We start from the raw sequence: 16,640 nt of genomic DNA on the forward strand, positions 1-16,640 counted from the left end.
AAGCCTGTGGTCCTGCCCTGAACCCTCCTGTATCTGCAATCCCATTGGCCCAATGTGATTCCGCGCCCACTTCAATTCCCCTCTTAAGCTGTGCTATGGGATCAGTCTGGCTCTTGGCCCTTCCTCTCTCTCAGCCTCTTCCCCTCCTCTTGCCCCTTCCCTCCCCGAGGCTCCCCCTCCTTCCCCCTTCCCCCCTTTTCCCTCAGTAGCCATGCTGTTCCTGGGGTTGGGACCCCAAATAAACCTTCATCTGCTCAGCACCCTCAGAAGCCGTGTGGAGTCTCCTTGCCTGCCTGCTGCTGCCAGCCAGCTCACAGCCTAGGGGGCCCTCTGGGGACATCCCCGGGGTGCCCCACCCCAAAACGCACCGCAACACACATGTAATAAATTACCTTCTTGAAGACAAAAAAATTAAGATCAAAAGAAAAAAAACAAGAAATAAGCCAACTAAAAATGGACATGACAGAATTAAGGAGTTTGCCTAACAAAGAAAAATTTTTAAAGCAGCCCTATTTGTCTCCTTACTAATTTATTAACTGGGATTTTTAGAAAATAAATGAAATTTACATCTTAGTGTTTTCTTTAACGCTTCAGAATGTTACATCAATAAAATTCCATTTAATGGCAAAGCTATCTGCGTGATAACTGCAGAAGAACTCAGACCAAAAGCATCCAAAATCCACTTCTTGATGACAACACCACAGTTGTGAAAGAAACTTCGTCTCCAAAAAGCTGCCATCAGTGCATTGCACTGTAGAGCCTGACATCCCACCACCCCATCAAGAGAAAGGAATTCCTATTTCTGTGTGCAAACTGCTATTGCACTTCCGAACATCAAAGTAATTTCTGTCATAGTAAACCGACTTCTAAAAAAAAAGTCGATTTCTGTGGGAATGTACAAAGTCCTGAGTTTAAATTAAGGATACATAAAACAAAAACAGTAAAAAACCCAACAAAATAATACAAAACAAAACACCAGTGATACTGAATGGGAAAGTCTTGTTTGGTGTAATCCACTCTCTGTAGATGTCACTGTACACCAGAAGAAAAAGCAGAGATATCTCTTTATGCTCCCATGAAACTTTTGCCATGAAAGTGGCAAACTTTCATAGCAGCAGGGGAATGGGGTAAAATTTAATAAGAGGTTTTTATATTTTGGGGGGGGTGGGGTGGGTGTTTTTACTTTTTTTTTTTTTTTTTTTTTTTTTTTTTTTTTTTAAGTTTTTAAAGTAAATGCAATACTCCTGTTTCTTTTGCCTTTCCACCTACAAAGTATCAGCATTTTCTTTCTCTCTTGTCTCAGAAAGAATCTCCCAGTTTTGCTGGGAGGCACAACATTGCAATTTTATGTTAAAAGCAAAGGAGGATTGGGCAGAAGATGGAAAATGCTGCAAGTGACCTGCACAAAGTTAAATTTCTCTGGAACCTTGAGGCCCCACTGAAGTGCAAGCCCAGAGTGTTGATCTGATAAACCATAACTTAACCCCAAATATAGCTGCAATAAGAGGAGTTTTATTTTGGAAATATTTCAGCAAGACCATCTCTCAAGAGTCAGAAAAATATCACATAGCAACAGACAGATGTTGGTGGCACAGCTCCAAGATAAAATACATCCATGAAAATTTCCAAAGGGACTTGAACCTGCACTTTAAAGTCTGAGAAAGCTGAATTTCTATTGTTTGCTATAAAAATGAAGTCCTGACATGCTCCTGAGGGTGATGCCTGCAAACTATCACCATATTCTTATTGCAGGATGTGGACCACAGCTGCAAATTTTAAGTGTAGGAGTAAGGACTGTGCTAAAGCTCCAGATCATCGTGGCACACCTCTGGGAAAACATTGTAAAGAGAAAAATCCTAAGTGAGAGATCCTCTGGAGAACAAGACAGGCACATACAGATACTGAAGAAAATTACCCATTTCTCAGACAACAAAATAAACAGATCAGTGTGTCTATCACACCCTTACAGTGTAAGCAGTGCTTCTAGAGTTGTTACTAACAGTTACACTAATGAAAATTAGTCACTAAAATATTCCTACGAAAATTTCAAGATATGCTATACAACATAACTTTCCAATGAACAAAGGAGAAGGCATTGTCCAAGCATGGCACTGCTGCCCCAGGAAAATGTTGTGTTTAATTAGTACAGTAAAAAGATGACAAAAAACTCCACTGAATAATCAAAGGGAATTCTGAAATATAACACTGATGTTTTTTGAAAAAAACTGGGTCATGAACCAAAGTGTCTCTGTTTCCTAGCACTGTTGAAGCGGTTTGTTTTCTTTTTTTCTATCATCATAGATTGCTTTTGAGAAAGATTAACCAGTCTACAAATAATCCCTTGGTTTTGAGCTGCTTTACTGATTCGCATTAAAACGTCAAGAAAGCATTTCCCTTTGGATGTTCCCACTGTCTTTTATCAGAAGCCATTCCCTCCAAAGGCAGGAGTTATTTTGCCTATTCTTGGTTTTCAGTTGTTGAACATGCTCGGCCTCCTCAGCTGATGACTCAGGCCAATTTGGACTATCTCATCTGCAAGGTTCACAGCAGGTTCAACTATTTTCTGTACCACAGTTCTTTTCCTTTGATTTCCTTGTTTGCTTGCAAGACTGCAGCAAGGCTAAAGCATCCCCCATGTGATGCAGGGTCTCCTGGCCCTAGCCTGGTTTTCACAGACCACATAAAAATGCCAAAAGCGTGTTCAAACCTCCTTGCTCAAAGCCCCTCCAGGCCCAGGCTGCACATTCCTCTGCATACACAGCACTGCAAAACACACCATGGCATGGTAGCTGAATTTCAAGTGGACCCTGCAAGTGGGATATGATCCAGTATGTAGGAAAAAAACCAGAAAACTATTTATCAGCTTCTGTGTATCATACCTCAGCCTACCCCTGAAATCCTTACTCAGCATTCCCTTTTTAAGGGGAATTTTGCAATTAACTGAACAGAGCTGGCACCGTGAAGAGTGTAAATACAGACTACACTCTGTTTATTCATCATGACAAGGATTTGTACAAGTCTGAGGATGGGGGGAAAATACACGTAATAAGGATAAAATGTTGATGTAAAAAATACCAAAATTAGTTAGCTTACTTCTTTAAAACTTCTGTATCATACCGGGGGCCAAAGGAGAGGAAAAAAAAAGACAAAAGTTCATTACCCATGCCTGAAAGAGGCACCCCAAGTTCTGCTGGTCATGATCCCAGGGTGGGAGCCCCAAGCATTAAGAGAGCAGTGCTCTGCAGCACCTCTCAGCTTTGCAGTGCTCACTGCTCTTTGGACGCAGGCACAGGCTGTATCTGGAGGCAAGGCCAGCAGCCAGGATTAACTGGTGATAGAAGCAGGAGCGTGAAATTGGTTAATCAAGAAACAGTGCTGCACAAGGCGCTTCCACAATGTTAGCACTTGAAACTCATCAGCTCTCAGCCAGACCCGCCTCAGTGCAGTGCACCCTGAACCCAGCAGGAGAGGGAGCTGCTGCAGAGGCACAGACCAAGGGAAGAACAAGGGCGAGACAGAACTGCCCCAGGACAGCACTGTTATTGCTGTCAGCACTCCTGAGGGGGATAAGCACACGTTCAATCACATGCCAGGGCTGAGGTTCGGGGCTGTACCAATCCACAGCTCCACTTCCCACCTTAGCGGTGTCACGCGTGGAGCAGCGCTGCGCTCCTTGTCTGAGACTTAGGCAAAGTTGTTACACTAGCTATAAAACCACTGAAAAGTAAGACAGGCAAGGTTCAAAGAGCTTCTCTACAGAAGTTGTAAGTAATAATTACAAGGGATTAGCTTTACTGGTCATAAGATTTTAAAATTAAAATTAAAGTTGGATTTTCAATGACATGGTATCTGCATAGCTTATTTTACAAAACCAAATAGAACTCCTAAAGACACCTCATTCAGGTATGATTTCTGTTTTTCTGCAAATCACTGCAGGAGAGTTCTAGAGAATCTTCAAAATGTCAGACTGAATTTGGGCATGAAATAATGATTTCTGGACAGGACCAGTCTCTTACTGTATGGTGCTGTATGATTTATCAAGGTAAGTTTATCCTCTCATAATTTTTTTTTAAGCTAGCTAAATAAATTATCAACTCAACACCACAGTTTAAAACACAGGCACAGCCTGTAAAATACAAAGATAATGGCTTACTTGGCACATCAATTCTGTTTTAGAATGTCCAAGACCATTTAATGCATATGAAGCTGTGACCATTTCTATATCCTTAGGACAGGCAATAAATACCCCAAACAGTGCTCATGGAACATGCAGCTCTAGGTTTACAGAACAACTATTTCAGTTTATACATTAATCTAAGTATGCTATAGTGACCTCTGAAGCAACACTCTAGTCCTAGAGGAAATTCTGTACCAGAACATTATCAATGTTGTTCACATCTTCACAGTAACAACAAAACCAAAACTCCACTTTGGATTGCAGATCCATTTTGGCCCGCTGAGGTATCAGCAACTTTAGGGACCAATTAGGTTTTGGGAATTTTTCTTTTTTATACACACACACACACACAGATACAGGTGGATAGACAGATGTGTGTCCATAGACATAACATATTTTATCAGCATTTGAGAGAAAAGCAATTGCTGACCTGAGACCATGCACGAAAATCTAATGAGTGGAAGGTTCCCTTCCTTCTCAAAACTGGAGCTCATTCTCTTCTATTAGAAGACATTACTTTGACTTTTTAACCTCACTACTCACGTTTGCATTCCTGAGAACTTTCACAACAGGAACTGTATGGTTCCTATTTTTGCCAAATATATTAAAGAAACTAATTAGGAAAAAAGCATAGAAATGTTTAGGAGTATTTTAATTAGAGATGGAAAAAACAGTTCTGCTTATGTGCAGCTTTTCCTGGTCAATATTTATTAGTGAAAATACCTCTAAGGCTAATTAATTTATTTCACAGAATCACAGAATTTCTGGGTTGGAAGAGACCTTTAAGCACACCCCAGCCTATAACGTTGCAGGGGGTTATTGTGGTCAAAGTGCAGGCCTTGGCACTTGGACTTATTGAACTTCATCCCATTAGATTCTGCCCATCCATCCAACTGTTCCAAGTCCCTCTGCAAAGCTCTCCATCCCTCTAACAGATGGACACATGCTCCCAGCTTAGTGTCATCTGCAAATTTACTAATGCAAGACTCTAAACCCTCATCCATGTCATCAATAAAAATATTAACCAGAAATGGCCCCAGTACAGAGCCCTGAGGGACAGCACTGGTGCCTGGCCCCAGCTGGATTGTCAGTGAGATCAGTAAGAACTGGGCATAGTTAAAGCATCATGCTGCATTCCCAAGCCAACTAGAGCTAGCCAATTGCCACAGGAGAACTTTGAAAGTACAAGGAGAATTTTTGCTATGTGAACAAAAAGCAGCACTGAACAATTTTACCTCTGTAGCAAGGACATTTGGGATGCCCTTTATAAATAAGTCAAGTCTTTTCTAGGATGGCGGTTTTGAAGGTCAATAGTAAAACTAACTGTTACTTCACAAATGCCACATCAGGTCAGAATGTTCCACTCTGAGTCCCTCTTTCACGAATGTTTTTGCTACTACAATAGCTGGGATGCTTCAAGCAGACTCCAGAACCTTTAAACATTAATAATATTTGTATGTGACTTGCAACCACCCTCCTCTCTTTTATTAGCACAGCTGAGTGTAACAACTGTGTGGAACTGAGTTACAGCAGTGTGCTGCTTTGGGCTGGGCTACAGTTTGTTTTCCTCACAGTGCCTGGAATGGGGCTGTGTTTTGGATATGTGCTGAACCTGGGAGATAGCACAGAGATGGTTCTGTTCCTGCTGAGCAGGGCTCACCCAGGGCCAAGGCCTTTCCTGCTTTCCACATTGCCACACTGGGAGGAGACTGAGAGGAGACACAGCCAGGACAGCTGACCCCAGCTGACCAGAGGGATATTCCAGACCTACGGCCTCATGGTCAGTAAATAAAAGCGGGGGGGAACAAGAAGGAATGGGGGGAACAAGGAGGAATGGGGACACTTGGAATGATGGTCCTTGTCTTCCCAAGGCACCATTACTGTGATGGGGCCCTGCTGTCCTGGGGATACCTGAACACCCGGCTGCCCATGGGAAGTGTGAACTAATTCATTGATTTGATTGGCTGGCGTGTGTGGCTTTTGTTTTCCCTATTAATCTTTGTCTCAAGGCATGAGTTTTCCAGCTTTTACCCTTTCCATTCTCTCCCTGATCCCACTGGTGGGGGAGTGAACTGCCTGGGGTTCAACCATGACATGAGGAAAGCAATCCTGGAAGGACACAGACCTGCTCTAGTGAGATGATCTGTGCCTCTACTTAGCAAGCACACAACTTCCATGTAATAACACACTTTACATGGTGGCATCCAATGTAAATACAACATTGCATAATATGCATAGATAAATTAAATATGCAAGAAGGAGAACACCAGTTTAAAAAACTTTCCTCTGGAACTTACTCAATACCAGTGTGCTCTGACTCTCTAAGTTTTCAACAAATAGATCAACAGCCCAAGTGATTTTTAACTTGAGTGTCATTTTTGTTGGCAAAACAAATGATCAGTATTACTGGCCAGTTAATTAAATGGATATAACTATTACTTTTTATTTCCCTTTTATATGTACTGCTGCTTAGTTACACTTTTCTTCTGCCATTACAATTCTGAAGAGCAGTCACAGTCTTTGACTTACCAGAAACTGTATTACATCATCCTTATACAGGCTTCTTGGTTTAAATTTCAAATTTGTGTAAAATCAGTCAGGAACTCTGATTATAACATTAATAAAATTTATATAAATGTCATATTTTCAAGTCACTGTTCTCATCTCTATCATAATTACATCCTTACTATAACAACAGTGGTGCAGGGACCAACACACCACGGAAGTATTGTAAAGAGTACATTTTAGGATTATTTTTCAATGTACACTAAAAACCAAAAGCCAGAAGAAAGTAAATGAGAAAATTAGCTTCAATTAGAAGAAGCTCTGCTGCAAAAGCCATTGCTAACCTGCCTCTGAATGCTAATTCTAGTTACAGAGTGTAGTTACAGGCTAACAAAAAACTTTCTCCTTGATGGCGAAGTCTTGGGAAGCAATCCAATTCCAAATGATTTACTACCAAATGCAGACCAGCACAGGGCATACTCCATAAAGAAAGCCTCATCTAAGACAGGATTTATGCACCTCTAAATTAGGCATTGTGAAAGCAAGCTTACAGGCACTGATCTCCAGAGTGGTGTAACACTTTCTGGGTGAAGCACCTGCAGATGCTTGAGAGTTCTGGGCTCTCTACACCATGACTGGCAGAGTCTGGCACCTCAGAGGTGCTTAGCAAAATCCCCAGACATTAACCTGCCACTAGTTAGCTGAAAAAAATAAAATAAAACAGCTTTGACAGAGCAACAAAGATTGCCCTGCCCCAAGCAGACTCAAAACTATGAGCCCGAAGTCTCAGTCCTCTCCCAAACAAGACCACCAACAAGGATGCATTAGAAATGGTTTTATTTTAATACCTGGAAAATGTGTATTTAGGCTCACACCAGCATGATATACAGCAACATATACTAAGGTACATTACACATGCAGGGTTTCTATTCCCACTATGTTTTAGAACAAACACAACAACCCAAAGACACAGACAAACAAGCCAAAGACATAGACAAAATCATTCCCTGCTGGATCTTGGACAATCCAGACACCAGAAAACACAAAATAATCCAAACAGACAGCAAGACAGAAGTGTCAACAGCAGGTCTTTTCTTCAAACAATTTCCTCAGAACCATCATCTTCACTAGCATTATGCATAATTTTACTGTCTAACTCTGCTCTCGTGGAGGGGTGTCATGACAGAGAGATGTCCTCATTTCTGTCAAGCCAGCCACCATGCAGATAAGCATGACCTGGTTGATATAACGTAACCCTTTTGAAGGAAGAACATTTCAACAGAATCCCTCGTTAAAAGCTCTTAAATGAGCCAAGCTCCCATGCTCTATGCAGTAACAGCCTCCTATGAATAAGTAATCAAATAAAAGACAGAAATCAAAGGGTAAAATCCAAATGATGGCTTTTTACAGTGTGTAGGTGTTATCAGCAAGCACCTCTGCTCTTCAGAGCCAGCCTATTAACACATTCCTAATAGAAAGGAGCCTTCAGCAGGATGTTTAGTTGGAATCATTTCATCTTGCAGACTAAGTATTCCTCACTCTCCTCAAATCAAAGTTCTGCACAAGCACACAGCTGCTAATGAATCTGTGTGTCTATGCAAACCTGGGCTTCAAACTACAGCCACAGCCTGCCCACCCTGCTCACCAGCTGTGAAATCAGGGACAACAGAACCTGAGTCCCATGGAGTCCAAAGTGGATTGGAAGAGCATAAGGACTTCCCAAAACCAAAAACTACACTGATAACATTGGATCACATTCTAAATTATGCCCCCACTCGATTTTTAGCTGCTGCCAACCTTACAACTCCATCTAGGAACCCACAGTATTATCCCTGTAAAAACTGTGGCTTTGCAAACAGCTTCGCTGCAGTGGGCCGCATCAAATTTCACTACTCTGAAAAGGTAAAGTGGCTTTTAGCTCATGAACCAGGATTTCCGAGAAGCAATTCCATTCTCTTAACTAATTAATTAACTGAGGAGAAAATGGAAGTGAAATATTAGATTCCCACAAATAAATATTTCTAAAAGCCAATAAATTTAAATAAATAGGAAAGAACATGGCAGAGAACAATGGCACAAAACTACTAAGGAGCAAAGAAGGCAAATATCTAAAGCTAGAGATAAGTATTATGAATTGTTTATATTGGATTTTACAACATGAAATACTCTTTTAACTAACTTTTGATAGCAAGTAGTATTAATGCTAAATCAAGATCACATGGTTTATTCAGGCTCTGGAAACATTCATCCATCTCCAAAACAAATTCATGCAGGGCTTGGTCTAGGATGATAACTGTGAGAGCTAGTTTATTTTTGTAGACGGTTGCTAAAGCACTGGTGGACTAAAAATAAGTTCTGTCAAACAATGATACTGTACTCTCAATCTATAACAAACAAATACTTTCCAGAGATCATCCAAATCAGGAGAGTGAAAACGAACTGTTATTTTTGAGAAATGATAAATATGGACTTGGAAAGATAAGACTGTGAACTCTGTAGTGCTTTTAAGACATTGGCAGAGGAGGGAAGGCATGAATGTTTTAACAGCCTTTGTTTCCAGCGATAAATAGTGCACAGGCAATGTTCACTAGTTCATGATCTTCTAGATTGGCTGCAGGTTTTTTGTAGAACCTCTAAAAGAACCTGTGCCCTCCATGGATTTTCCCCCACTAACTTTCAGCTTGAGGGCTTTTCTGAATAAATCCCTTTCACTTGCCCTTCTGAGGCTGCATGCCAAGTGCTGCTACCTCACCTATTCTTGAGGTATCAAACACAACCCCACAACCATCTTTGCCCAGTGGTCTTCACTTATGCCTTAAATTCGCTCTCATGTGTAGTTTCACATTTCTGAAGTAAAGCCACATTTGTGACCTTTTCCTCAGCATGACCAGTTCCTGTCTCAATTTTAATTATGGCTTCTCTACAACATTTTCATTGTGTTGAAAGCTTTACCAGGTTACATTGTGTAGCTCTACCAGGTTACGTTTTTTCTTTCTCACCGCAGGGGCAAATCCTGTTTGTCTGGGGGATCACTTGAAACACATTACACTTATTCAAAGACATGCATAACATCCTTTCATTTACCATCCTTGTATACCAACATTATGATTTCACTTTCTGCTCTTATTTTCTCCTACAGAGATAACTTATATCCTATTCTTTACCAGAAATGCAGATATCTGGTGTACAACCCTCCAAAAGACAACCCTGTTCAAGTTTTTGACAATTATTTTCTCCTGGTAATTTTTTATCAGATCTTAACTAAAATAAATTTTAAAAAAATGCACTTTGCATGTTAATATTCCCACTTCACTTTTGGAGGCAGAATACCAGTCCCGCTGTGCAGACATTCCACCCAGTCAAAAAGAATTCACATTGACTAATGAACTTAAATCTGTCTTACAGACTTTCTGAAATCCCAAATTACCTTCTCCCCTTTGGAAAACCTTCCAACTGAAAGTGTGAGAATACAGTCACGTCACCAGATCTAAACATTTTAGCTGAAAGCTCCCAGGATCTTTTATCTCCATCTCCCCTTGTATCGTTAGTCAAAGGAAGCAAATCCCCAGAACTCAATTTCCAGTTGAGTTACTGTCTCCATGAAGGCAACTGACAGTTTATTTTCTAAAAACAAAATCCATTACGTTTACAAGTCATCCACCCAAACGGTGACAGTGCTCAATTAAGAAAGAGAGTAAGATCTGTACAACTGGGCTCTCTCTTTCATACACATACCTAATTCTGTTACTGCCAGAAGACTTGGCTATTTCTCATCTTTCTTAACTAAATTTTTGCTGCAGTTATTGTGTAAAACATGTTGTGTATCAAGAAATAAAGACATTAAGACATATTTTCACTTTGTAACTCAAGAGCACATGATGAGCATCACCTGTAGACACTGTTAAAAGGCACTATCTCTAAAATAGGGTGAATATTCTGAAACAAAGAACTTCCTCTGCCTTGCAGTCACCAGTATCAGGCAGAACACACCATACTAGGAAGTTCAGAAACAGGAATAAACCCCTGAATGTATTTTACCTCTATAAAAAGCCCAGTTCTTTCAAATTAAGCAGCTTTTCAAAATTAAAGTAGTTATAAATCCCATATGGAAGACCATTTTTATTAGGATATCTTAAGAGTAAGATCTTATTTTGGCAGCAGCAGTGAAGACAAAGGGCACATGCAAGCCATGGAAAAACTGCCTCAGCTAAGACTGCCCAGTTCTTCCCACTCCAACACTATCTCCTTAGTTCTTACAATTTTACCAAGCTATAATTGTTCTGACTAGAATTTTCCACACTGGGCTTTTGCCAATTTTGAGAGACATTTTTCAGGCTCCTCCAAAGGAGAAACCAGGGAAAAACACACTGCTCCTTACAGATTAATGAGCTCCACTGACCTTTCCAACAGCTTGAGAGCACTAACACTTCACAATGGGTGGGTCACCGAGCACATCTTCTTGCCAGCCTCAGGAAAACCCCCCTGAACTTGGCTGAGGACAAATGTTTGGATATACTGCAAACTGATGTACGCAGAAGAGATTTACATTTTAGCAACTCATTGATCACCCTGCCCAAACACAATGCAGGCGACAAGGAAGCCATGTGTGGGAAACAAAGGACTAGAGGCACACTCTGAGTGCAAGATGCACAAATGAAAAGCCAACATGAAAATGGATTTTGTAAGTGCCACCTGGGCACAGAAACTGGGATCAAGGGTGGTAAAGAGCAAAGGTTGGCTTATAAAGTGAACGGGTGGAGAAGCAACAGCAGGAGTTTCATCTAAGAGAAAATGTAGGGCAGGGGCAACAAGCCAAGCGTGCACATTTCCCTCAAGAACTGGAATGAAATCCGAAGTTGCTGTCTAGCAGACAAATTGTGAGACTTTGTATCTGCAGAGCCATCAGTAATACATCCTATTTCCCTGTGGACCACAGAGAAGATAACTACAATCTACCCTGCTGAAATAAGACTTTCAATTCAAACTGCAGAGGTCTGCTGGATTGGATATCATCCATCCTGATAAAGAGCAACATCTGCTTTTTTCCAACATATATTTGAAAAAAAAACCCTACCAAGAATTTATAAGCAATAAAACAAAGTTAAAGAAAAAATCAGACTGCAAAACCAAGCACCGAATGTCTTAGCAATTTTAATTAGGCTTTCCTGTGCAGGCAGTTTATGAGGAGTTTTTGAAGACACAATCACATACTACAACTTTGATGAAATCCCTGCTTTTTCCCCCATGACACAGCACTCTGGAGTAAATCAATGTAAGACATGAAAAGGAAATGCATTCTGCAGACCTCGCAGAATTTAGAAGCTGAAGAATTTAGAAGCAATGGAGGACGCAGCAAATGAAGACCGAGCAAGATAACACCACAGATGATGTAGTTAAATGCTGCAGTAGAAAAATGGATTTATCCCTGCCACTGACAGAATCCTCTGGGAGTGACAGGAAACCTGGATAATTGTTTTAAGACTAGAGAATACTGCAGAAAAAATCTGCAGAAGAACGAGGGATACATTTTGAATATGGAGGGTCATAAGAGATGGTTATGTGAAAAAAGGTTAGTGCCTTTAAATGAGTGCTAAAAATGGCTGGTTACATTTGTCTTCTTTCTGTGACTCAGTTCATCCAAGTATAAAACCCAATTATCTTTTTAGTCTGTTGTGAAATTAAATTACTTTGTAAAGACCTCAATGGAAAAATGTGTTTCTTCCAATCTAACTCTCCGCATCTTAAAATTAACTTCATACAGTTTGTGGTCCTCCTCTTTTAATATCTTTGCCTAAAACTACAGAGTTCCAGCAGAGTAATCAATTGACAAAACTGGCATGAACTAGAAGCAGTTGGGGAAACACCAGGAATCCAGGGGAGTCATAACTCCTGTAGCTTTTCCAAATGAAAACTTTTGTCCTTTGAAGTTACACCATGACCCAAGCACACCTCAGTCTTATGCCACCTCTTTATGGTCGTGTCAATTCATAGTGTGAGCCAAAACACCCGCCCCACCAACCCAGTCACAGACAAAGAAGGCTGCACAAGTTTGGAGACAGAAGCCCGAGGACCGACCCCCAGTACTCCCTACCTCGTTTGGCGGGACAGCAGCGAAGGGCTGGATGACGGCCGCCAGGGGGATGCGGGCCTGCTTGGCCATGTCCGAGGTCACCGGGAAGCAGTAGGTGGTACAGCGGATGTACCGCGGGCTGGCGTGCCCTGAAAAACACCACAGAGCAGTGAAAGGCTGGCAGGAGGAGCCTGCCCACCCCAGCACAGAGCAGGAAAATCAGAACAACACAAAGCAACAAGTGCATGTGCTACGTTAAACACATGCTTGCTTTTCCTGCCATGCAGGCTTCTACCCATCTTTCCTCTTGGTTTTCCAGCCCACTGCCCCTTCCTCTGGTTAAATATTTTCTTCCTGAGTTTAAAGCAGAGATTTAAACATGACAAGAATAAGCCAACAATTACTTGCAAGAAGAATCTCAGTAGGGATTACTTGGAAACATCCTATATGTAGGCTCTTAGAAGAAAATATGGGTGATATCCCAGTGGACATGCCAACACTACATAAAGGAATGAGGGCAGACTGATATCTGCTGTTAAGACTGCTCTCATGAGCTACCTCTGATTCAGAAAACACTGTGTCTGTCTTAACATCACCATGCTCACCCACATGGCAAAATACAGGGTGCAAAGTCACCACCACCACACTTCCAAGAGGACACTCCGCACAGGCCCCTCAAAAAGAAACTGCTGTGTGTGGCAGGCAAGAGCACTGAAAGGAGTTCAGGAATCAGCTTCCTGATGCTCCCTTTGTAACCATCAAACTGCAGCTCTGCTCAGTTTCTTGAAAGGAATTTCTTGGATCATCAGAACGGATTTATCCCATTCTTAGATAATGCCAGAAAATCTTGGTGTGTGTGTACGTTTTATACAGTTTATCTCAGCATTGATAAATTACTGCTGGGCTGAATAACACCATCAGTTCAACCTGTATTAAAATACTGAGCCTGCTGTCAAGAGCAGCATGTGGAAGACTGTAACGCCAGGCTCCAGGCAGAAGCAAAGGCAGATAAATTTTTGCTTTGGCCAGCATACATCAACTAGACAGCTTGCACACTGCCTCTACCACTTTAACAGAAATTCCTATCTTAAAAGGTAACGGTGCTAGTCTAGTCTTACTGCTTCTTCTAGTGGCCACCTTTCAAATTTTCAGAATAATCCAGAAAGGATTTTCAACTTGAAATCTAACACCTTCAAAAATTTTAAGTTAAAAAGGAAAGTTGTCTCAACTGTTCATAGTCTTTGAAAGGCCAGGAAGGGAAAACAAAGTGTTAAGAGAAGGTGTAAGAACTCAATTCCCACTTCCCTCCTCCCCCCTTTTTTTCTGTTCAAAGGAAGTTTGCAATTTCATGTACAATTTAGAGCAAAGACCATCACTTTCAGATGAGAAATTCGAGAATTTAGCCTTTGTTTTATCTAATTATATTAGATTTCCCCTGGAAAGACTCCCAAAGCAGTAACAAGGACAGTTACCTTGGTCCTGGATCACGCAGTTGGTGGTGACAAGGGGAGGAACCTGTCCTCTTGTGTTTGTGGCATAGACTTGCCCTCCCCTGGCAGCCTTATCATTCTCAATCACTTGAATCTGATGAACAAGAAGCAAGAACAGTGTGAGGAAGGCAAGTCATGCATTCAGCCACACTCATGAACAGGCTAAGACCTACACTAAATAAGACTCTGGTTGAAGCCTAATTTATAACAATTTACAATATAATGTCATGACATATTCATGCAGCTGACTTTGCTGCCCAAATTCCTTTCCCATAGGCTGCTCACTGTTACTTGTGCACGATCCCTTAAGGCTGACACTTCTCAGGATATAACCAAAGTTATATAAAGTTGTATTTTGTTCCACACCAGAAATCCAATCACTGATACCATCATTCCTCCTCTCTCCTCAGAAACCTGGTTTAGAGTGCCCAAACAGCTGTGGGAGGCAAGAGGAATGAAACAGGGAATTCCTCAAACTGGCTTTGCCACTGCTGCTGGTACCTCATGGAATTGTGTCTTTACACTGCACAGGAACTTCTAATAATAGCTAGGGAACTTCAGAAGCCTCTGTTGGAAAGCAAAGAGAGAAGAAAAACTAAATTAGGTGCATGGAGTCTACTGATCAATGTCCAAGAGGTATTTCCTAACACACTGAAAATAGTCTGGGGCCTATAATTTTTTTTTATCAAGTTTTCTGTACTGCAATTTAAATATACAAGACATTCCTCAGAGAGTTTGTTACATCTTCTGCTTGATTAATTTTCCCTGCCTCCTTGGCTTGTATACTTATAAGCTAGGTCTTGCATTAGAAGGAAAAAGGTTTTGCTCTAAAAAGGTCCACTGGCTGAAGAAAGCAAACCACTCTGAGACTAAGCTCTGCAAAGGATCAATGCACCACGGTATTCTGCAGCTAACTGACCTAAATATATCATTGCTCTTGGAAATAATTGTTGACAAAGTCCAGATGAGAGTTTTCATAGATGTTGTCAGGGTACATATCAGCCTCTAACATATATAAGAGAAATATAAATCAACAATGGCTACAGATAAGAAGTAAATTTATCTGGCAACACTACTATAATTATATAATGTAAATATAACAACAGAAATACACATGGTCATACTTATTCCTCATTCTGAATTAGCTTTTTGTCCTTTACAGACGTTGACCCAGATCATGTTTCTTTTAAACATTCGCTCTGATCCTCTCTGTAAGGCTTAAACAAACCTTTTAACCTATTTTAACATGGCTGTTGCAGTCAAGGCTGTTTATACTGTGTGCATAATTGAAACAAGACATCAGCCCATGTTTTCATGCCAGACCTCCTTCCCTCCCTGCCCTTTTTTTTAAAATTAGACAAGATCATTTTATCCCTCTACTGTAAAAAGCACTGCACTGAAACACTAGGAATGATTGACTTAAGGGCATTTGTTATTTATACAGACACTTGATTCAGGGGTTTTTACACAATGCTTTTCAGTTAAAAATTGCCTTTAACGAGGCAATTGCAGTTGTTACATTAACCCCTAAGGGATTATCAACAAGTATTTTTCCAAAGTTATGGGGCAGGGGGGGAAGGGGGGGGTTTGCATCAAATTCATCACTGGGTAAAAGAAATCTTTTCTAAAAGGACAAACGAATACCCCAATTTAAAGAAGCAAGACAGTTTCATACTAGACAGTGTGAGGCTTTTGCAAAAAATGTTCCTCCTGTACAGCAAACCTGCCTCAGCAAGAAGTGTAAGATTCCTTTATCCAGACTAGCCTGCTGTGCAGTGGTGAAAATATTTTTCTAAAGTAGCAAGTGCGAGGTTGAAGCTGCTTCAGGAATTCTGACTCTCTGAGGACCTTTTGACCTGTCCAGGTGATTGCCAGAACCACTCTAAGTGTGGGCACCAGAACATTTTCTCCATGAGTTTAGCACACTATTGCTTTCTATTTCCATCAGCTGTTTCCAATAAAGAAGTTAAATGCTGCCTGTGCCTGACCAGCCCTTTCTTTGCATACCAATTAGAGACTATTTCAGAAAGATGGGTGCAACCATAATCTTGTTTTTCTAGCACCATCCTAAGAAGAGACACTGTCCCACCAGTGGAGTTCAACAGCTGAGCCTCTTTAGCCTGCATGAAGCTTAAGCATCAGGTATATTCCAGGCTACTGAAATCGTCACAAGGCTGCAGCAACTGGAAGGATGGCTCAGGCAAATAATTCTCGTTGCCTGAGAAACTCTTGAAATCAAAAGGTGAAGTGGCTTCTGAGCATGTGACTTCTCAGCGTTGCCAGGACTGCACTTCCCGAGCTCATGTACCGATATCGTGTACAAATCCTACTCCTGGTATCTGTTACCAAGTTCAAGCCTTCAAACTTTTCAGAGTGAAAAGGAAAGGTGGCAAGCTAC

General features: G+C 41.1%; 1 protein-coding gene across 5 annotated transcripts in view; it reads right to left on the minus strand.

Moving 5' to 3' along the window:
* SEC24D (SEC24 homolog D, COPII coat complex component) overlaps positions 1 to 16,640 on the minus strand; it is a 95,834-nt gene that overhangs the window by 17,470 nt on the left and 61,724 nt on the right. For all 5 annotated transcript variants that reach the window (XM_041398921.1, XM_041398923.1, XM_041398922.1 and 2 more), the window contains 2 exons: positions 14,225 to 14,336; positions 12,774 to 12,901 (listed from right to left, as the gene is read on the minus strand). In XM_041398921.1, coding sequence (XP_041254855.1) covers positions 12,774 to 12,901; positions 14,225 to 14,336 — 240 coding nt within the window. The remainder of the gene's footprint in view (positions 1 to 12,773; positions 12,902 to 14,224; positions 14,337 to 16,640) is intronic.

Source organism: Onychostruthus taczanowskii, unplaced genomic scaffold, assembly GCF_017590055.1.
Source record: "Onychostruthus taczanowskii isolate IOZ18803 unplaced genomic scaffold, ASM1759005v1 scaffold150, whole genome shotgun sequence".
NCBI lineage: Eukaryota > Metazoa > Chordata > Aves > Passeriformes > Passeridae > Onychostruthus > Onychostruthus taczanowskii.